At 41.5% G+C, this 22,192-nt stretch overlaps 1 protein-coding gene across 10 annotated transcripts in view; it reads left to right on the forward strand.

Moving 5' to 3' along the window:
- R3HDM1 (R3H domain containing 1) overlaps positions 1-22,192 on the forward strand; it is a 91,909-nt gene that overhangs the window by 63,588 nt on the left and 6,129 nt on the right. For 7 of the 10 annotated variants that reach the window (XM_044438097.1, XM_044438096.1, XM_044438102.1 and 4 more), the window contains 8 exons: positions 412-572; positions 1,309-1,410; positions 4,090-4,365; positions 7,955-8,078; positions 14,573-14,727; positions 16,059-16,207; positions 21,063-21,166; positions 21,920-22,089. In XM_044438097.1, the coding sequence (XP_044294032.1) occupies positions 412-572; positions 1,309-1,410; positions 4,090-4,365; positions 7,955-8,078; positions 14,573-14,727; positions 16,059-16,207; positions 21,063-21,166; positions 21,920-22,089 (1,241 nt within the window). The remainder of the gene's footprint in view (positions 1-411; positions 573-1,308; positions 1,411-4,089; positions 4,366-7,954; positions 8,079-14,572; positions 14,728-16,058; positions 16,208-21,062; positions 21,167-21,919; positions 22,090-22,192) is intronic. The other 3 variants (XM_044438100.1, XM_044438103.1, XM_044438105.1) reach the window with 1 other exon arrangement.

Here is a 22,192-nt window from a genome sequence, read left to right on the forward strand (position 1 = left end):
CCCAACTTTATTTATTGCAATTCCCAAATGGGTCCATAGCTTGAAGATAGATATTTTGATTCTTTATTCGGCTATCTGTGAAGAGTGCTCTGAAGGCAGAATCTGACCCAAAGTATTAACTGAGTGGAGCACCCCTGGGAAGCTTTCACTCTTCTATTTGGTGTTGCCACAGTTGGCCCAAAAACCAAACTGCCTATCATTGATCTTAGTCTTGTTCTTCCTGTCCTATATTTAGTCCTATATTTTAACATCAGCTGTTGTTGTTACATTGCATTTATATCCCCTTTTTTTCTTTTTTGAGTCTTTTAAAATGTAATCTGTACTATAATATTGGCTTTTGAATATAAATGCAGTCTGAAATAAATTTTCCATTCTGCTAGTAAATTGTATTTTTCACCCCTGGCCCTCTAGGTCAGCCATTCATTAATCCAGATGGCACTCCAGTTGTGTATAATCCTCCTATGCCTCAGCAACCTGTTAGAAACCAAGTGCCTGGACCTCCTCAGCAGCTGCCTCCTCCTCCTCCCATACCACCTCAGCAACAGCCAGCAACGAATCATATCCTAACACAGGTGCTCACACCAAATATGCGAAGCTCATCTGGGTGTTCTCGCCATCTGACAAGAAGGCTTATGTGGAAATGTGTTTGTCTGTTCTTTATGTGTTGGTCCATATGTAGTGATAACCAAGAGTATGGACTATCAATGAATTGTGGGATGTTGTTATGTGCAAACCCCATACTATGGTTTACCTGTGAGCTGTTAACCAAGAACAACCTAGGAAGCAACCCATAGTTCGTTGCTGAGTTGTGAAGTCTGGGCGCTTCATATATTTAGGGTTTATATGTAAGGACAACCTGCAATTCAACAAAAGCCCATACTCAACCTGTGCTCTTTGGATTGTGGGGCAAATTTTGATCAACAAACCAGGTTTTCCTGAAGCAATGAGGCAGCCTACCATAACTGTAACTGTGCGCCCTGTGAATGCATGGTTGGTTGTTAAATGTTACAGATATGACAGGCGCAGCACCTTGCTTACACAGTGTGATGTTGCCTCTTGATCGATGGAGGGCTGTTCATTATTAGGTTTACTGTAGATGTTCTGAGCTTTGTGTTTTGAACTTAAATATAGTTGCACAAATAGTATTGAGAATGTTCTCTCTCTCTCTCTCTCTCTCTCTCTCTCTCTCTCTCTCTCTCTCTCTCTCTCTCTCTCTCTAAAAAGATTATTTTACATAAAACAAATATTCCCAGCTCATTTCCTCTTGCTCTGTTGTTAACTGGGTGTGTTCAACTGTTACTTCTTCAGCCTATCCGACCTCTTCAGCCTTCTTCACAGCCTGTTCAATTCTCCACAGTCACTTATCCACCCCCGCTCCTGCCAGTCTCATCTACCCAGCAATATACTGTGGTATATTTCTTCTCATTTTTTCTGTGCATGACAGAATCTTTACTAGACTAGCTGTATATGCGGGGTGTGCATGCTTAGTATAAATATTGACTGGTTGTGATTCCTAGGGTGGGGGAAGGTGACCCTCTCCTAAGCTATAGGGAACTATTGGGTCTATTCAGTCTATTCCAAGAAAACTGCCTTCTTGGTTAAAATATTTTTGCCATTACTTTTCACAGCCAGTCAGTATCCATTGTACCCCTGAATGTGGGTGTGTGTTGGAGTGTTTGTGTGTACACACATATATCTGATGCCCCTCCTTTACCACCTTTGCTGTTTCTTTGACTAACCCCCTGCTGTGTTCTACTTTATCTCATCCCCAAAGAAAGTAAAAAGCTGCCTGGTGTGCTTCAATGTTTGATGGCTGCCAGAGCTTGTTGGGGTTTGGTTTGGGCTTTTTGAGCTTTGCAGCTCAGCTGCATCCCCCAGACTTCCATGCCTCACACCTCCTGCCTCAAGGTAGGTTTCTCCATGTATCAGTCTTCTTGATTCCGGTTTCTTTAATTGGACTGGAACATGACATCCTCAGAACCACCCAGGTGGCCAAGTACAGCTTTTAACGGGGCACTTTTTGATGAGGAGTAACAAATCCCTAGAGAATGAGAATATGAATGGCTACTAGCCATGGCGGCTGTATGATACATGAAGGGAGACTCTCCCACAGCCACCCTATCTGATCTGCCACCCTCTTCCACAGACAATGACCTGAGCACCTCTGCTGCACAAGGTGAGAAAGGTGATCTTCTCATCCTGTACAGAGCAGAAAGGCAGCAAGCCACTTTTGGAACAATGCTGCACACGTGCCTTTTTATGCTGCACTATGCTTTTTTGCCCCACAGTACAAAAGGCAGCAACCGCAAACTGCCCATGGAATGAAACATGAACTTTTCCTCTGTAGGCAGTCACTGCCTTTCCTTTCTGCATGGTGACAAAAGCCCCTTTGTCATCCCACGACATACAAAGGCTATTATCTCTATTCTCTGCTGACTGGAGGCAGCAGCTTTTCAGTGCTGCATGTGGTGAAAGCAAGTGCAGTATTGAAAAGCTGTTATCTCCTAATGGTAGAGCTGATTGGAGGTAACAGCTTTTCAGTGTCGTAGTGAGGAAGGGGCTCCCTGGGGCTCCCTGAACCATGGCGCAGCACAGAAGGCCAGTGGGACCCACGAAGGGAAAGAGGGCCTTCTCTGCTTTGTCAGAAGGGCAGTGGTTCTGAACTGCCCCCAGGGCAGAGTGTGTGCATTGAGCGGGGAGGTTGTGTGGATGAATGGTGCCTTTGCCTCCATGTGCTTGGGCAAGCAAGCAGTGCAGGAGGCCCTGCCCACCATCTCCAGCACCTTTGCCTGGAGCCAGCTTGTTCCTTGGGCCAGAAAAGATTCCCCATCTCTGCTGCATGCTGTCTCCAGGATCAGAGGCAGTATGGCTATGAGCACCAGTTCCAGTAGAACAACAGTGTTGCCCATACGTCCTGCTGGAGGCTTGCCAGAGCCATTCCGTTGCCTGCTGTAGGAAACTGCTGTAGTGGTGAATGAGATTGGCCTTTAGTTTGATCCAACAGGGTTCTTACCTTCTTGGTTCTATAACTCTGCCCTACATTTCAATGGCAGACTTGTTCGCCTGTTTCCAAGATCATCTATTTTGGGTAGCCTTCTAAAAATATTCTTTCTTCATAGTTAATATATATATGGTATTTGATTTGTCTCACAGCACAATGCTAAGCAAGAACTGTAATATATTGTTGGATGCCACTGTCATCTATGCCATTTAACAAGAGCACATAGTCTTAGTGTCTTTAATGAGACTTAGATTTTGAGGGTTAGGGAAACAGAGGAACTGAAAGTTTTTCTCCTGTGATTTCTGCTTAAAGTGCTAAATTAGCATCTTATGCTCGTTTTCATGATTGATCAGAATACACGGGATGTAACGAGTTACTCCACAGGATACAGTCATTTTCACACTTAGCTGGAACTAAAGTACACTAAACACAGTGAGACTGCTGGGTAAACATCCATAGGATTGCACTGTGAATTTAGATGGAATTTAGGAAAAAATCTTAGGATGTATACTACAGAAAGGAGTATTTCAGTGGTCAGGGGCCACCAGTACTTCCTAGCACATAGGAACCATTAACATTTGAGGAATGCAAGTGCTGCAGTGTATTTAAAACAAAGTCTAGCAGATAGTCACATCTGTCTGTTCCAGCTACTAACATTTAATCTTCATAGCAAGTGCAAGCATTCTCCTCCCTCTTTTCTTAGAATTGATCCTCTTGTTAATTAAACTACTACAATCTTTCTGAACATTCCTCAACAATTTAAATCTACTAGTTGGCAAGTATTTCTATAATAGAATAATATCAGAAATACCCTCCAGTGAAAATGACAGCAGCTTTTTATTTTAATTTCAACAATCAATCTTGCTTTTCTTGCTTCAGGGTATAATGCACACATTGCATCTCAAAATTCTGACTACTGTTCTGGAGTTGTTATTTTAGTCCTTAAGTTTTGATTGCTATAAAGATAGGGGGATGTTTCACTGCTTAATTTTTAGTGAGTTTTTTATGAAGCAATTCTGCCTTCTTGCATGCTTTCAGAAGAGTAATAGTTTCTGGAGCGGGGGATGTTTGTTTTTTCTTTACTTCAGCAAGACAACCTTGGATCCCAGTTTAGCCATATGAGTCTCTCCCGACAGCCATCTGGGGAAGCCGCTGATCCTCATGCCACCATGTTCCAGTCCACAGTTGTCCTTCAGCCCCCGCAGCAACCTGGTTTTATCATAGCGACTGCCCCGGCACCGCCGCCCCCTCCGCCGCCACCCCCTGGCCAACCTGTTCCTGCTCCTAATTACAGCGCATCCAGCCATCCTGTCAACCAGCAAGTTCTTCAGCAACAGGGATTTATGCAGCAACCAATGCCACAGGTATAGAAGCCTTTTAACTGTTGCCCAGCCATTTCAGGGGTGGTTGAATTTGACTTTGTGTGATGGATCTGTTGCTGGCATGTAAGGTGTGTAGTCTAGCCTTCATATCTGAAGCTCTGAAGAAGATAGCAGCCTTCCTCAACCTGACACCCTCCAGATATCTTCAGTTTCAACTTCTGTTAGCTGCAGACAGCATGGCCAGTGGTCAGAAGTGCTTGGAGTTGTAGCCCAAACTACCGGGAGAATGCCACATTGGGAAAGGGTTAGAATTTGGAGAGAAAAATGTCTTATAGCTCCAGGCAGTTGGAGAGTTCTGGGCACTGTAAGACTTGTTCTAAGTGTGCATAGGATTGTACCCTAATTGAAGCTGCAGGATGGCAACAGTAGAAGTTAATGCATATGCTGTAAGCACACGGTTTTATTTATTTATTTATTTATTTAAACCATTTCTATGCCGCCCCATTCGCAAAAAGCCTCGGGGCGGCTTACAACAGCAATAATTAGACTTAATAAACTGGACACATCTCAGCATGTGCATAGAAACCCAATAAATACAGTCAATAAATTAACAATTAAAATAACTTTAAAATAAAAAGGTCTTGGCCTGGTGCCAAAAAACAAATAACGACAGCACCAGGTGGACTCTCTGGGGAGTGCATTCCATAGGTGGGGTGCCACCGCAGAGAAGGCCCTCCTCCACGTACTCAACCTCCTAATATCTTTCAGGGAGGGTTCCCGGAGAAGGCCATCTGTTGCTGATCTCAAAGTGTGGCAGGGCATATCTGGACGCAAGCACTCCTTTAGATAACCAGGTCCCAAGCCGTTGAGGGCTTTATAGGTGATAACCAACACCTTGAATTGGGTGATAACCAACACCTTCAATGGGAAGCCAGTGAAGCTGACGGAGGACTGGGGTTATATGAGAACAACGCCCAGTCCCCGTCAGCAACCTGGCAGCTCTGATTTGCACCAATTGAAGTATCCGGACCGTCTTCAAGGGTAGCCCCACGTAGAGTGCGTTACAGAAGTCTAATCGGGAAGTTACCAGCGCATGTGTCACTGTTGCCAGGCGATCATTCTCCAGGTAGGGACGCAGCTGATGGATCAGCCGAAGCTTGAAGGAAAGTGCTCTTTGCCACCGCCGTCACCTGAGCTTCTAATGACAGTTCAGGGTCAAGGAGCACTCCCAAGCTGCGAACCTTGTCCCTAAGAGGGAGTGCAACCCCATTCAGGACAAGGTCCAGGTCCCCCACCCTGAAGCCTGAACCACCCACCAACAGGACCTCCGTCTTGTCTGGATTGAGCTTCAGTTTATTGGCCCTCATCCAGCCCATTACCTCAGCCAGGCCTCACCTGGATTGGTTGAAAACGAGAGGTAGAGCTGGGTATCATCAGCGTATTGATGATTCCGCAGCCCACACCTCCTAATGACCTCTCCCAGCGGTTTCATGGAGATGTTGAATAGCAGGGGGGACAAAATGGACCCCTGCAGAACTCCATAGCATAACTGCCATGGCGCAGAGCCATAGTCCCCCAGCACCACCTTCTGGAATCGGCCATTGAGATAGGAGCCTAACCACCGCAAAGCAGTGCCTCCAACTCCCAATCCCGCTAGCCTCTCCAGAAGGATACCATGGTCGATGGTATCGAAAGTCGCTGAGAGGTCCAGGAGAACCAACAGGAATGCACTCCCCCTGTCTCTCTCCCTGCACAGGTCATCATACAGGGCAACCAAGGCTGATTCAGTACCGTTCCCGAGTCTGAAGCTGAACTGAAATGGGTCCAGATAATCAGTTGGAGTTGTCCTGCCACCACCCGCTCTAACACCTTGCCCAAGAACGGGATGTTGGCTACCGGTGTATAATTGGCGGCCACCTCTGGATCGAGGGATGCCTTCTTTAGGACTGGCTGGACTTCCTCCTTTAAAGGGGCAGGTACCCGGCCGTCCCTTAGAGAGGCATTGATAACCTCCAGGATCCAGGTCCCAATCCCATCCTTGGCTTTCTTAAGTAGCCAAGATGGGCAAGGGTCCAGTAAGCAGGTGGTAGGACGTACTTGTCCAAGCACCTTGTCCACATCATCAGGCCGCAACAACTGAAACTCATCCATCAATTGTGGACCAGACGGCAACACTGGCACCTCCCCAGTAGAATCTGATTCACTAGTAGAGTCCAGCTCATGACGAATCTGAGCAATTTTCTCCCTGAAATGCTTGGCGAAGTCGTCACAGCGGGCCTTCAAGGGTGGCACGAGATCGTTCTTTGGGCCCGGATGTACCAGCCCCTGTACCACCAGAAAGAGCTCTGCCGGACGGCATTGTGAGGAGGCAATGGAAGCGGAGAAGAATTTCTTCTTTGCCGCCCTCACTGCCACAGCATAGGCCCGAAAATGGGCTGTTAAGTGTGTTCGGTCAGACTCATCCTGTGATTTCCTCCACCTACGCTCTAGACGTCTCCCAATCTGCTTCATCGCCCGTAGTTCAGGTGTATACCAAGGGGATGAACGGGCTCTGCCAGGTGGAAGAGGATGCTTAGGAGCGATCGTGTCAATAGCCCTGGTCATTTCCCCATTCCATAGTTCAACCAGGGCATCGACAGGAGCGCCAGCCTTCTCAACCGGGAAATCCCCCAGGGCCTTCAGGAATCCATCCGGATCCATCCGGCTCTGGGGGCGGACCAGCACAATCGGGTCCACACCCTTACAGAGGGAAAGACCGCTCTCGAGCTCACAAGGAAGTGATCTGACCATGACAGGGGTGTCAGACACAAGTTCCTCACCCTCAGATCACCCTCTTCCTGCCCTGTCGAGAAAATCAGGTCCAGAGTGTGTCCACATTCATGGGTCGGGCCAATGACGTGTTGAGACAGCCCCATGGGCGCCACGGAGGCCATGAAGTCCTGAGCCACCCCAGTCAGAACCGTCTCGGTGTAGAGATTGAAGTCCCCCAGGACCAGCATCCTGGGAGTGTTCAACACCAAATCCGAGATGATCTCTGTCAGCTCAGGCAGGGAGTCTGTTGGGCAGAAGGGTGCACGGTACACCAACAGAATCCCCAGTCTGTCTCGGTCGCCCAACACCAAGTAGAGGCACTCTAGACCCGGCCTCGAGAGGACAGGAAGCCCCGTGAGGGAAATAGAGGCTAGGTAAACCATTTCAATTCTTAAAACAAGTGAGTCATGCTATAGTAGTTAAATAATGCCTCATAGGAGTCCTACCATTGTGTTTTGTTTATCTGAAATATTTTGGCCTAAATCTAGACAATTCAGATTTTTTTTTGAAAGCAAGACAACAAGAACAAGCATCCTAGCTGTCTTAACATGTACTAGCCTATAGTTCCTGATAATATTCTGTTACTTGATTGGCAAATGAGCATTTGTCTTGTATTTTCCATCTGGGATGCATGTAAGGCCACACACAATTAGACTGTTAAAATTTCCAAGAGAAGAAATTTTGTTTAAATAACTCCTGTTTTCATTTTTTAAAGGTACGTCTTCCTGTGCTGTTTTGATCTGCCATCATGCAGCAGTATACCCAACATGTCTGAGTTAGAAGTAAATAAATGAACCTCCTGCATGTTGTTCCTTTTCAGATGCCAGGCTGTTACTGTGCTCCAGGCCAGTATCCACACTCCAGTCAACAGTATCGGCCGGTTACTTCTGTTCACTACAACACACAGCAAAACCAGCCACTGCCACAGCCTGCACAGCAGACAGGTTTGTGGTCTGCCCCTCTTCCTCCTCCTCTCCCTTTCCCCACTCATGCACTTCTGAACATTCCAGCAATACGAAATAGTGTAAACTGGATAATAAGTTTGTAATGAAGACTGCAATTTCTTTTAGCTTTGAAATGTCAGTAATACTCCCATCTGGTGGGAATGTATTCTTTTTTCACGTTTGTTCAGTGTGATAAATCCTAAGGGATGGGGCAAGAGAAAAAGGTAATTTAATCAAAAAGCAAAATACTGGATGGGCATTTGCTTCAATCCAACCTGGGTGATGTAAAGAATTTCTAACAAAATTCTAACAAGCTGACAGAACAGTGGTCTCATTAATGGAATTCATTATTCATAGTATATTCATATCTAAGACTTGTATTTAATTATACTGTAACTGTAGCATTCTGCCTTAGGTTTTTATATTTCTTTAACTGAATCATGCCTCTGACGAGATCCAGTATATTTATCATTGTTCTTGCTTTTGATTTTGTACCTTTGTGTCCCATGTTTGTCTTCTGAAAATTACACAAAGATAAAAAATAGACTCCTTTCTGTGCTGTATGTTTTTTGCTTGCATCTGACATGTTAGTTAGCTGTAGTTAGTAATTTACCACAACGACACCTTTTTTTACAGATTGAATTCTAGTGCCAAGAAGGTTTGTACTCCAGTATGGTTAAGTTTTTTTAGTTTTTTTCAGAAGTAAGCAGTGAATTGAGGTGACTTGAACACTGAGTATTAAGCACTCATTTGTTTTCAAATGTTTTGTTTCCCTTCTGAAACTTAGGCCCAAGCTTTTGAAGCTTAGAAAAACATGTCCAGTTTAGAGTTAGGCACATATCTGGACAATACGTTAGATTCAGGTTATTTTAATCCTGGTTTGGAGCAATTTCCAGGCCCCTGGGAAGTAATAGATATAGGTGCAAAATTCATATAAAATGTGTGTGAACCCATTTAAAAGAAAAATTGAAAATAAACAAATTTGAATGTTACTTATAGTCAACGCTATGGTTTCCCAGTTGCAATGTATGGCTGTGAAAGTTGGACTATAAGGAAAGCTGAAGAATTGAGGCCTTTGAATTGTGGAGCTGGCGGAGATTCCTGCGAGTCCCTTGGACCGCAAGGCGATCAAACCAGTCAGTCCTAGAGGAGATCAACCCTGACTGCTCTTTAGAAGTCCAGATACTGAAGATGAAACTCAAATGCTTTGGCCACCTAATGAGAAGGAAGGACTCCCTGGAGAAGAGCCTAATGCTGGGAACAATTGATGGCAAAAGGAGAAGGGGGCGGCAGAGAATGAGGAGGCTAGATGGAGTCACTGAAGCAGTTGGTGTGAGCTGAGGTGGACTCCGGGAGATGGTGGAGGACGGGAAAACCTGGAGGAATGTTGTCCATGGGGTCGCGGTGGGTCAGACACGACTTCGCAACTAACAACAACAACAACATGTTGAACATAATTTTTATCTATTTAAATACCTCATGATTAGCTAAAAATATTTTCAGACTGTTACTTTCTTTGTGGTATATATAAGCAAGTGTAGCTTTATGTGTGATTCTAATCAACCAAGATCATGTTTAACGTATGTGTAGTATTTAGTAGAACAGTTTGGCTTTATTTATGAGCTGTTGGATTCGGGGCCGTAACACTGTCTGAGAGGGTTACATTTCTCACAGTGAACCGGTCTCTTTTTCAGCTGCTTCTTGGCTTCTTTTTTAAAGGGTTTCAGGTCGGTGTACTTGGATGGTTACTTTCTAATCAATGAGTATTTACTGTGGGGCGGGGGTGCTAAAAAACAAAAAGTCTGCAATATCTGTCCTTACACAGAGGGTACTAGAAATATTGGGGAGGTGATGTTCAAAAACAGGAGCTGGGTGTGAATACTTTTGACAGGCCTTTGCTATTGTGGTCTCTTTTGCGCATCTTTTGTTTTGTGTCTGTTTTTAATAATCCTATCAATGCTTGAAATTTGCATCTCATTATTGAAAGGTGTGTCCCTTCTAATTGATTTGGGTAAGATATGTGAATCTTTGTACCAATTTAATTACTTCAGAAATATAGCATTGCAGAATTGCTATTCGTTCTTGTCATTCTCTTGGGTTTTGAGAAGCATGACTGTCTAACTATACATTGATAGCACTGCTGTAAAATAAAACCATCTGTTTCAGCAGGTGCTGCTGCTTCTCTTTCTTCTTTTCCTGCTGATGCTGTATTTCTTTCACACCACTTGGTATTCTGAGTTGGAATAGTGCAGCTAAAAATAGAAATGTGCTTTGGAGCCCCGTGGGGCAACATGTTAGTAGTCAATTTATATTGTCCTAGTTCCTCTCTCAGCATGGAAAATTGATTTTGCTTCGTGTGTGTGAAAGTGCCAGAAGACAACTGAATACTTTTCACAGCAACACTGGAGTCCCTGACCTGAGAGATGAACCTATTGAAAAGGCAGTACTTTGTTGACACCATGCATACACTCATCATACACAGAAGCTTTGCTGCTAATACTATTGTTCACAACAGTGATCTGTGTTTACCCTACATAATTGTTTGGATAGTGAAATATATTTTATTTATTTATTTATTTATTTATTTATTTATTAAAACATTTCTATGCCGTCCCTTGCCGAAGCCTCAGGTATTCAGGTATCTATCTCATTTGAAAATATTTACAGGGCTTTTGAGAAGAAAATATGTTACAGAATCAACATTTTTAAAAATCTAAATGCGATTGGGAGGAAGATACACTGTAACTTTGCAATTGTGCATTTGTAACACAATTTCCATGCAGCATTTTTAGTTTACTTCTGAATATTAGATTGGTAGCATGCATTCGGCTGTGGCCCTATGCATCCTTATACAGAATAAAATCCCATTGGGTTTTCCCTGAGATTAGAATTGATTTAGCCTTTTAAAAATATTGTATATTTTATTTCTTTGATGCATACTTATACTTGTAGTAAGAAAATTAAGGTACTGACACTGAGCAGGTTCAGACAACATGCTGTAGCTCCATGATCAGCTTCAATACATGTGGGCCCCAGCTTGCATGGGCAATTCTCTTTGGGACTGTTGTGATGTGAATCCAGCAAGCTTGCGTTATATAAGGTTTAAACAGTCCCTAAAATAGTCATAGGTTGTGGAAGGGTTTGACCCTCATATAGCCCACGCCTGTCAGGTTCTCACAACACAACAATCTCTGCAGTATCATCATGGGTAAAATAACCCACAATGGGGTGTCTTGCCTCATTACTTTATTACAAAATATGAAATCAAACACTTTACTCTTTCCCACAGAAGAAGTCCTAACTCTCTGGCATTCACATGTTTGTGTACTAAGAGGTGAAATACATCGATAGTATAGACTCCACTTACAACATGTAATTCCCTTCATCAGACATTTTCCCTGAAAAATTAGTGGAACAATCTGTTGGGAATATTAGATCAATGGTAACCCATCTTGAGAGAGGAATTGTGGGCAAACATCCACTAGTCCACTTCCAGTTTTTGAGTCTGTATCTAGCCTCACTTAGGACATGATAACTTAAATTCTTGGCCAATAAATAGTTGTAGCCCACTCATTTTCAAAGTTTATCCTGTGCTTAACTAAAGTTGTGTAGTGCCATACTCTACATGGACAAAATAAATGTGCTGTTGTGAAATTCTTGGAGAAAAAATTAAGGTTATCAAAACTTTATTTTTGAGAGAGAGCCTAATACTTCTTCAGTTGCTAGCAACATATTCAAATAAGGCAGTACAACTGTCCAAATGAAAGTTCTATAGAATTAGGCAAAGTCGATTAATAGTTAACAGCAAGTTACTAGCATGGGTTGTACATCTGTTTTCAAAAGCAAGGAACAAAGTACAATAGAATGTGCTGTTTCTTTGTAGATACAGGCCTAAGCATGAAAATCAAGGCAGCAATCTGCATTTTCAGGCATAAATAACAGTTTGATCCTTGCACCTGCTTTCAAAGAAGGAGAAATTTGAAATAGATCATAACAAATTGCTTAGTGCAAGTGTTGCACACTGGGAATTCTACATCCTCTCTTTCCCCTGCAGCCACCTCACATCCCCCAAAATCTGCTCTCAAGGGTCCCTTAGCCATCCAGAGCAGACTTGGGGGCTGTGGAAGAGGGAAAACCTTTTTGTTCTGTTTCCCTTCCACTGGCAAAGCAACAGCATCGGATCAAAGTTCCCATAACATGTAAAGTGAGGCTGTCAGGCATTGTGCTTTGCTATACTTCCATGGTTTTCCAGGGAGTTAAAAAGAGCAATTGTAATTGAGCTATGAGGAGATACAACAAAAAAGTGCTTAATGAGAATAAAAGAATGAAATGACAGAGAACGGCAGTGCAAATTGAAGTTTGTGTGTGAAGACTTTATTCTGTTAGAACTGAAATGGAGGATTCATGTGAGGGCTCTACAAAACCTTACTGAAATATGTATGAGCATTGTAGATACTTGACTGGTGGAATAGCCTATGTATTTAAAAGCAGAGTGACAGGCAGAAATTCAACAGGTGTAGATTTAACTGTTGCTGGATTTTGTGGAGCCAGGAACATATATATGATGAAAAATCTTTAAGACATGAGACTGCTGCAGCCAAAAACACCTTTTTGCTGTATATTGCTTGCTTTTCACTTTTTGTAGTAAGAAACTGTGATTTCAGAAAAGCAAAAAGTCTTTAACTCTTCCTCCTTCATTAGTATTTATACATATTTCCTTTGCTTTTACCAAGTTCACAGAAAAAAATTGAGAACTAAGCTCAAGTATCAGATATTATTTATTTATTTATTTAAAATATTTATATGCCGTCCTATTCGCAAAAAAGCCTCAGGATGGCTTACAATGTAAAATATAACATAAATAACAAAGATATTCCTACCTAATAACTTTAGGATTGCAGCCTTATTCAGGAATCAGACAACTCTCTCAAGAGAGAGGGAGAATGAGCTTCCATATAACCTGAAGCACCTGATCCTGGATAATCTTGGAAAGCTAAGCAGGGCTGGGTCGAGTTGAAATCTGGATGGGTGACTTGAGTTCTGCAATGAGCAGGTGGTTGCACCCAATGGGCTGCTAGGCCCCTTCCAACTATACGCTTTGATGAGTGCATTTGTCTGCCCTTTCCTCTGCTCCACCTCCTTATCATCCTTATCATCCCAAAAGGTAGTCTGCTCTGATGACCCACTGTGTACGTGTTTGTGCATCCACGTGCATATATGCAAGTTAAAATACATGCTCCATGCAAGTTGATTTCAAGTCAGTGGATGGAAAAAGAGAACCCTTTTCTCTGAAATTCTCCTTCCTTTCACCATTCACCATAAAAGCACAGGGATGACTGTTGTCAGTTATGTGCATTCTTTTGCTGGGACCAAAGGTCTGATTTTCAAAATGAGATAACAATAGGCACCTAGAGTTGATCATCTTATCATCATCTAGATCATCTAGAGTCTTCAGTGCTTAAATAATTCTGAGATTTCCTTCCATTGCATCATTTTGCTTGAAGAAAGTTTGTGCATTTGTATACTTGTCAGATGATCAAAAAAACCCCCAAAAAACCCCTTCGTCCCCGAGTTGGGAGTTAACACTTTAAGTAGAGTCAATAAGAATTTAGGGCTCTTTCCTGCCTTCTGAGACGTATTGAAGAGGCTTCCCATTTCCAGGCTACTATTGAATAGAAAAGAGGATAGGAAGAAAAATCCTGTGCTCCAAAGTATTTTCACATTTGTTTATACTTATAGATGTTCTGAATCATGAAAAAAGCCAGACTTGTGACTAAATAAACAAATACATATGCACACACATGCCTTTCAGTCACTCATCTTCAAAATGAGATGAGTAGTCAGACTTGCATTGTTTTAGTGCCCTTGCTGAACCAGTGTTATTGTTCAGAATAATGCACACAGAGCCAACATACATTGGGTTGTTTCTGTTATTTTATAGTTATGAAGTTTGTAAAAGACAAAGAAAAGGAATCCAAGTTAATGGATTTATAGCTTGATGAATTTTGTTAATAGACCTTTGGATTTGTTGGCCATAGTTTGAAAAACAAAGTGTAGAATGAGGGTAAAATGGCAATTGGTTTAGTTTTGAATATGACTTCTTAAAAATGATATATTGTTAGTTGCATTTAACTGCAATAAGCAAATAATTGTTTTATGCTTTTAAGAACTTGTCTGTCTCAGCAAAATTATCTCATCATTGTGATGCACTTCAGATATTCTGACAGCTTTCTGCGGGGTCATCAAATGATGCTGCAGTGACATTTAGACCCACCGTTACCTGAGCAGGGCCACTGCTGTGCGCTTGTTACAGTGCAGTTGTTTCCAGGACCTATACGACTGACACTGCTAATGCTGGGGTGGATCTGTAAATGTTACAGCAGCATTGTGAGATGAACCTACCAAAATGGCTACTGCATCTAAAAAGGCATGTGGATATAAATGTTATTTTGTCAAAACTGGTCAAAATGAGTTTAATATTTGTATATTTGCAGGTTACCAAGTTATGCCTAACCAGCAGCAAAACTACCAGGGTTTAGTTGGCGTCCAGCAATCTCAAAACCAAAACTTAGTTGGTGGTCAACCCAACAGTATTGGAAACCAGATCCAAGGTGTACTTGTCCCATATCCTCCTGTGCCATCTTATCAAGTAAGCTATTATCTTTCTTCATAACACTGCAAATATTACATATTCCAGATTTTTTTCTAAACATTGAAACTCTGCCTAATCAGAGCAGATCATTTGGGCACAGGGACACAGTGAAACTTTGTTATTCTATCTGTTTATGTGTTGTAGCAAGTGTGTTGCTGCTGCTACTCTGTGTATGTCACTAAATGCCCTATCCCATGATGAAAGAGCAGCTCTTCCTCTTCTTCTGCTAGTGAAATAACTCATTTTGCAGATTGACTTAACAGAACAGAATTTTGTCTGTTGAGCACCCCAAGGCCCTTGAAATGAATATTAAGCCAGAAGGGCGGCAACATTATATGTGACCATGCCCCCCAGTCTCCTAGGCCATTATGGTCCTTTGAAGCAGCCTCATCAGTAGACAGAGAATGGCTGATAAGTTGTGGGCCATCAGCTCTTGGTAGACTTAGCTGAGGAGGAAGAGGAGAAACATCATCCTGGGTGCCCAGAAGAATCTTCTTTGCCTCTGGGCAAGACTCAGGCCTAATTCTCCCTGACACTGGGAGTAAACCTACCTCTGGGCTAGACTTATTCATGTGTTCTGGACAGCGGAATAATTCCCAGTTGTATTCCCTCTGTATAGACGCCAGTGATAAAGTTAAGTCAGAATACTTTTCCCTAACACTGTGTTTGGTGTGTGAAGGGAATTCTTTAGAATGGAGAAGAATCAATTCATGTGGTCTCCCACATGCAATCTATAGCAGTTCATCCTAGTCACAGGTGCATCCCACCTACTCTTCAGCGTACAGTTTATATTTCTTGCCTTTCATTTTTCTCTACACATTAGCTTACAACAGGGAGTGAGGATCCTTCCTGTAGCCCAAGGGCCAACTTTCCTTTCAGAGAAGTTGGGGGTGCGGGGGGAAAATAGAAAGGTTGAGACTATTCCCGCCATAGTGTCAACAATTCACTTTATAGCAAGAAGGAAGCATATCAACTTAGAAGTAAGTACAAGCAAGTAGGGCAATCATCTGCAGAAGTTTTTGAAGGAAGAACTGAATCATGTGCCTCTTCCTGATAAGCAACTTTCTCTTAATAAGCACTGAGAAAGGGAGCCCTTTTCAGTGCCAAACGAAGAAAAGCACTTTTCACTGGTCAGTTACTGATGAGAGAGGAAATTTTTCACCTTTGTGGTGCAGGGGTAGTGGCCAGAGAGAGCAGCTGCTGGGCCAGATGAGGAATCTGTGTGGGCTGGTATCCTCTCTCCGCATTACAGCATGAGCTGTCTCAGTATAAGTGTTTTGCTTTAAATTAAACTTTTTCCTCATTCTTAATGTCCTTCCAATTCTTAGGTATCTATGGCTCAAGGTTCCCAAGGAATGTCCCAGCAAACATATCAGCAGCCAGTTGTTATTCCCAGTCAGTCTAACCAAGGACTGCCTACTTCAGGAATGCCAGTTTACTATAGTGTCATTCCATCTGGACAGCAAAATAATTTAAGGTGAGTTTAGCTTGGTTTTTAGATCAGAGTGGATTTAACTTGCATGTCATTTTTCCACAGAAGGTTGTGCTCAGTCAAAACAATCACAGCATGCAAGTTTTTGTTTTTGTTTTTTAAGCAGTAGAAAAGTCATTCCAAAGTCTAACTTAGTTGATCCGTAATAACCTAGTCTGGTTTATTTACAAGGATCATTAACAACATTTTAGATATAGGTTTATTTATTTATTTATTAAAACATTTCTATGCCGCCCCATTCGCTGAAGCCTCAGAGCGGCTCACAACATGAAGTTAAAATACGAAAAATAACAATATAAAAATAACAATATAAAATAAGTAACAATATAAAATATAAAAGGTTAAGATTCATTTTTATGTGTACATAGAACAATTGTACATATAATTTGATTTTTGACAATATTTAGCTAATTATTAGAAAGGAAATGTCTAGGGCTATGATAGGGAAGAAATGTAATTGTGTAGAGTATGGTCAAATTCCATCTGTGTATATTGTCATTTCAGTTTTTCTGCTCTTTTTATCATTACTGCTCCATGCCTATTCTCCAAAGACATACTGCACTTTGAACTAATTGTACATATTTATGCAAATAATATCTGAGAACTCCTTAAAACAGTTGTTATAACCTGCCATACCAGTGCTACTGGCTTCTCAGTGCTGATTACAGTCCAAATCTAACACTACAATAAAATGTACCAATTTATCATAACACCAAATAAAAAGTAGTACACTAAAAGTATTTGAAATACCATTCCAAATAAGAGTAAGAATCTTTAGGGGGATAATCCTATGTCTAAGAGGGAAAATCCTCTAACTTCCAGTATTTCCCAGGTAAGCATGACTGGCAGGGGAATGCTGGAGCTTGTCAGATTTTTTTTCTGTCCAAATATGTATAGGAGAACACCCTAACAGGGCATTCATATGCATGCTTACACAGGAGTAAGCTATGCTGAGTTTGATGGTGTCTAATCCCAGGCAAGTTTCTATAGGATTGTGACTTTGTAAAGTTCAGAGGGAATTGACTATTGTAGATCGGAAGTTGCTTGGTTTGGCAGTAAATAAATGTATAGTGATAGCAATAAGGATATTAGTGACTACTTAGATCTATCTGAAGTAGATGAAATTCAGGAACAGGTTCTTCAGTGAGACTGTTTTTTTCTGGCTGTCTCACTGGATGACCAAATTTAGGCTTCCTGTTAGTATTGTAATTGTGCAGAGTTCAACAGCTTTCTCTTGTACTTGATTTTTCTGAAGTAAGCGATGTCTTGTTACAAGTAGATCTATTTAAAATTCTACCACTTGGAGCTGCTTTTCATGACTGAACAGCTCACTCTGGATCATTTAAGCCATCATGGACTGCAGCACATCCCAGTGGTCATTTTGAATATTCAGACTACAGCTTGTTGTGCCATCCAAACCCAGACACTGTGGGTCATGCTAGAATTAAATAATGTTTGCATAACCCAACAGACCCCATTGTTAAGTTCAAACCTGGGGATTATGGGTTGTGTGAGGATTAAACAACCCTTGCATAACCCCCAGTTGAGAAAACGGGATAAGGGTCCACTTGAATATTCAAAAACTGTGCAGTAGTTTAGGCAGCAGTGATTGTGCAACTGGGTCACTGTGTGTTTGTGTCATGGCTAGACTGGGGATCCCATTCATTTTTGGAAGTTTTAACATCCTTATTGACCTACTTGGTATTGAGCATAGTTATCCTCATTCCTGAGTATTCTTTTGTGTCACAACTAAAAGATACATAGTAGAACTCTTTGTGGTGTTCTGAAAATATAAGCTAGATTTCCTTAGTAAAATTAGTGGTTTTTATAGTTAAACAGTGCCAAACAACCAATATCAGACTCTGTGCAAAGCAAGCATTTATCTTTATCTTCACACAAAGAAATCAATGAGCATAATTTTATTCTGGGACTTTATTTTCAGAAAATTAAAAATCATGGTGAGACATAGGTGTAGAAATAGGTATGTAGTACAAAGAATGGGACCAAGAAAAGAGGAAAGTAGCTGTGCAAGGCAACAGGGACCATGCTTAATTTCTGAAAGAAATACATTTACACACCACTTAAGAATTCAGCAAGCATTTAATTTTGTAGCTCAGAAATGGGCTTTTTTGTTCCCCAGAAACTGTAAATAGAGTTTGCATAGGGTGCAAACTGCTGTACTTTTTAAAGCAGGTTACCCCACAACCCCACCATAACAATGCATTTGGCAACCATACATAAGCATTTCAAATGTTTGTCTGAGCCTTTCCACCCCTAAAATTTTTTAAAGTGGACTGCCCACATATGTGAGAGAAAAGAATGCGGAAAAGAGCGATGGTAGGAAAAGGGAGGCATGTACCATAAACGATTTATCTTTAAAACAGCTGCAAAGCTTCTCTGGACATGTGGGTTTAAGACACAGAAAGTGCAAGCTGAACAGCCCTGTGCACAGTTGTTTCTCCTACAAAACTGACAGAACTGGTTTTCTTTGAGCTACATCCTGGATGAGAAATTGGCTGCCTATATATAGCCCACTGATTGCATTTCTGTAGCAGCTTGACAGCTTAAACACTGCAGGTCTGTGTGGAACCCTGATTTCCTGGAAGGAACAATTTGGCAGTGGACCTGAAGCACATGGGTGAATTACCTAAGATAGCTTTTTATTTTATGTCAGTCTGTAGGTGATCTGTAGGTGACCTGTACTATCTGCTATAACATTCAGCATTTTCTGGTGAATCCTTACAAGCAAGCAAAAAATGGGGATAGGAAGAAGAGATCGAAAAGCATCACCTTGAGAGAATCATTAATCTGTGCAGAAGATCCTGTTACTATTGTCAAAACATTCTGATCAGATTTCTTTTCACTTGCATGGTGTATTCTTGTGATCACAGTGGAATTTATTGTACAAATGACTTGATATCTGATCTTTAAATATGCATGTTTAAAAATTAAGAAATGTGTGAAATCATTTTTTGTGTTTGAGCTGCATTGTGAAAATATTGATGGATATGTAACAATCCATAACGATATATAACAGCCCATGTTGATGGTGTAGTGAGAAATTACTGAAGTCAGTTTAAGGAATACATTTATTGTAGGGGAAATGCATTATAAATTGAATATAAATACAAGCTTTCCCCTTGAAACTTCTTCATTGCAAGTTTTAATTGATGAAATGTATAGCAAATACAGACTGATTAAGTGAAACTCATGCAGTGCTTCATGTCAAGCACAAATTTTACTGTTCAGTATATTGTTTCATTTGCAACATCATAGAAAATATTGTGATTTACACAGGGAGAACTGACAGCAAGCTGCTAGTGTCATAGTTGCATTTATTTGAGGTTTTAAGAAAGACAGATGTTCCAAAAAGTAGCTTATATTACTATCAGTACAATGTTGTAAATCAACTTTGATGCTTTAATAAGCAACATTTTGATTTATTTCTGGGTGGTAACAAAGACAAGCTAGCTAGTCTCTACACTAGCTCCTGGGTAACAACTAGCTCCTGGGTAAGTCTGTATTGGATTGCAACCACATTCAGGGTTTAGTCTTTACTTGGCCCACGTCTAAGTTGGCTTTTGCCATGTTCCTACTTGCTCATTATGCTCACAGAATCCCCATTGTATGCTCCACTTTCTCTGGGTAGGCAAGATACAGTCCAGACCCCAATTCTAAAGATCATCCTTTAGATTTCTGCATTAGGATGAATTCATCTGATTTGTCAGGGATGAGAAAATATGCATAATGACAAAAGAGGTTGGATCCACAATAATTCCTCCAGTACTGGAAGAAGGGGCTCCACTGATGGCTTTTGTCAGTTCCCCCTTCCTGCTGCAGCCCCCTGTACCTGTACCCTCTGAAAACCTGCTCCAGAATGCCAGAGAACATGTTGGAACAGCACAGAAAGTAGTGACAAGGGATACAGAAGGAATGTGGAATCTGTGAAAATGATCACCACCTCTAGCTAGATGTCCATGAATATGGCATTTGGCACTAATAATGAGGTTTGAAAATGCATATGCAATGCCCAGGCACTAGAGGGAAGAAGGGGGCTCTAAGCAAGGTTTCTGGGGCAAGGGCTCTTTGGCCCACCCCACTTATTCTTCAGAAGTGGACATAAAGTAGAATTTGAGGTCATCTTGATGCAGAGTTTTGGCATTTTTTAATACATTCTTGCCTGCAGTTATCTTTGTATCACTTCTTTTTTATATTTAAAGTTCCTTTGATCTTTGGTGTCTTGCTTCGAAAACTGCCTTTTTAAAGTCAGCAGTTTGTAATAATGTCTTGCATTAATAGCAATCTTCAAAGCCTGGTCACCTTTCCAAAAGTCACTGTATGAATAATTCACAAGCTGATTAGAGAAAGGAGAATAGCATTTGAGTCACTAATTTTTGCCCTCAAGGAAAATGTTTCACGCTTGTTTTAAACTTATTAATTTAAACTGTAAACGCATTCATTTCTCTTACAACATGAGAGTATTAATCTGTTTAATTACAAAATGACAGATGACCAACAATGACAGCTAAGGTGAGAAACAATAGTTTGCAAAAGCAGTGCAGTCAACCTGCAACAGTTTTGACTAGTTGCTTCATCCTGCAAAGGGTGGTGAAGAAAGCTGAAGCTAGCCAGCCCTGAGTCACAAGTAACTGTTTTGACAGGATAGTAGAACTGGGACTGTATAACTCCTTAATCTTAATTTCTAGGCCAGGAACTTGTCTAGATAGTTCTATTCAGGAGACTTTCATTAATTTCAAACCACATGGCTGAGGTACACTCAATGCCATTAATACCTTTCTTTTTTGTTTCTTTTCTCCCTGCTCTCTCCGACCTGCTGCAGCACTTCAGTAGCATATCTTCAGCCTCCAGGATCAGAGCAGATACAGTTCCCTAGAACAACATCACCCTGCAACTCCCAGCAGCTCCAAGGACAACAGTGTGCAGGTCTGAGTGGGACATCTTGCCATATTGATCCTTTCTTCCCTTAATCATCTGATCAGTTTTCTAAAAATGATTTGCTCACTGGCGTCCAGTTCATTGGCCTTAGGCGCAGCACTCATATTTCACTTAAGGGAGTTTCTGGAGGACCAATAAGTTATGGCACCCTCATTTGTGTTGTTAGTCAATTAGTTTTATATGAAAAGACAATACAAATATATAAAATTATAAATCAGATAAAATATAGGTGTTACAAATAAAGAGGATTAGCTGTAGACTTCCCTTTACCAACAGAGCATCTTCCATTTATTGAAGGGCCTGAGAGCCAGCAAAGGCCATTTGTGCCCATTTCGCTTTCCCAGCCTTCACTCCAGCCCCATGTCTCAAGAGTCCTCCAGCCCTTCAGAACAACTTTCAGAGAGTAGAGCAAGAAGGGGCATTGGAGTAAACATACCTTCCCTCTTCCTCCTGTGGGAATGGAACTCAAATCAGGAACAACAAGAAAAAGAGCAAACCAGGGCCAGATAAAGCAATTTCAAACTAAAGACTTAACAAGATCTTTGAAGTGATCATCGAAGTGCCAATAAAGCAAGATCTTGGTGGGTCTTCTTGGGCAGGGCATTCGAGAGGCACGAAACATGGAACAAAGTACTGGTTGATAACCTCAGCTGGCAGGCAGGTGCATGTGGCAGGGGGCTATATTTAGGAAGTACTAAACCAGAAAGTTAAACATTATTCTTTATTAATCTTGTTTTATAGCTGTAGCGCCCCCACCAGGTGGAGGAATGGTAATGATGCAGCTCAATATACCCAACAATCCTCAACCTCGACCCCATTCCCCTCCACAATGGAAACAAAATAAATATTATTGTGACCATCAAAGAGGACAGAAGTCAACAGATTTTGGCACTTTGGACAGTTGTACACAGGTATACCATCCTATGTTTTGAAAACATTTGTATTTTTAAAAGGGAAGGCATTCATTTCTTTAATTCTTCATGTACGAAAACTATTTAAATATTTGTATCCATG

Source organism: Varanus komodoensis, unplaced genomic scaffold, assembly GCF_004798865.1.
Source record: "Varanus komodoensis strain SLA01 unplaced genomic scaffold, ASM479886v1 scaffold32, whole genome shotgun sequence".
NCBI lineage: Eukaryota > Metazoa > Chordata > Lepidosauria > Squamata > Varanidae > Varanus > Varanus komodoensis.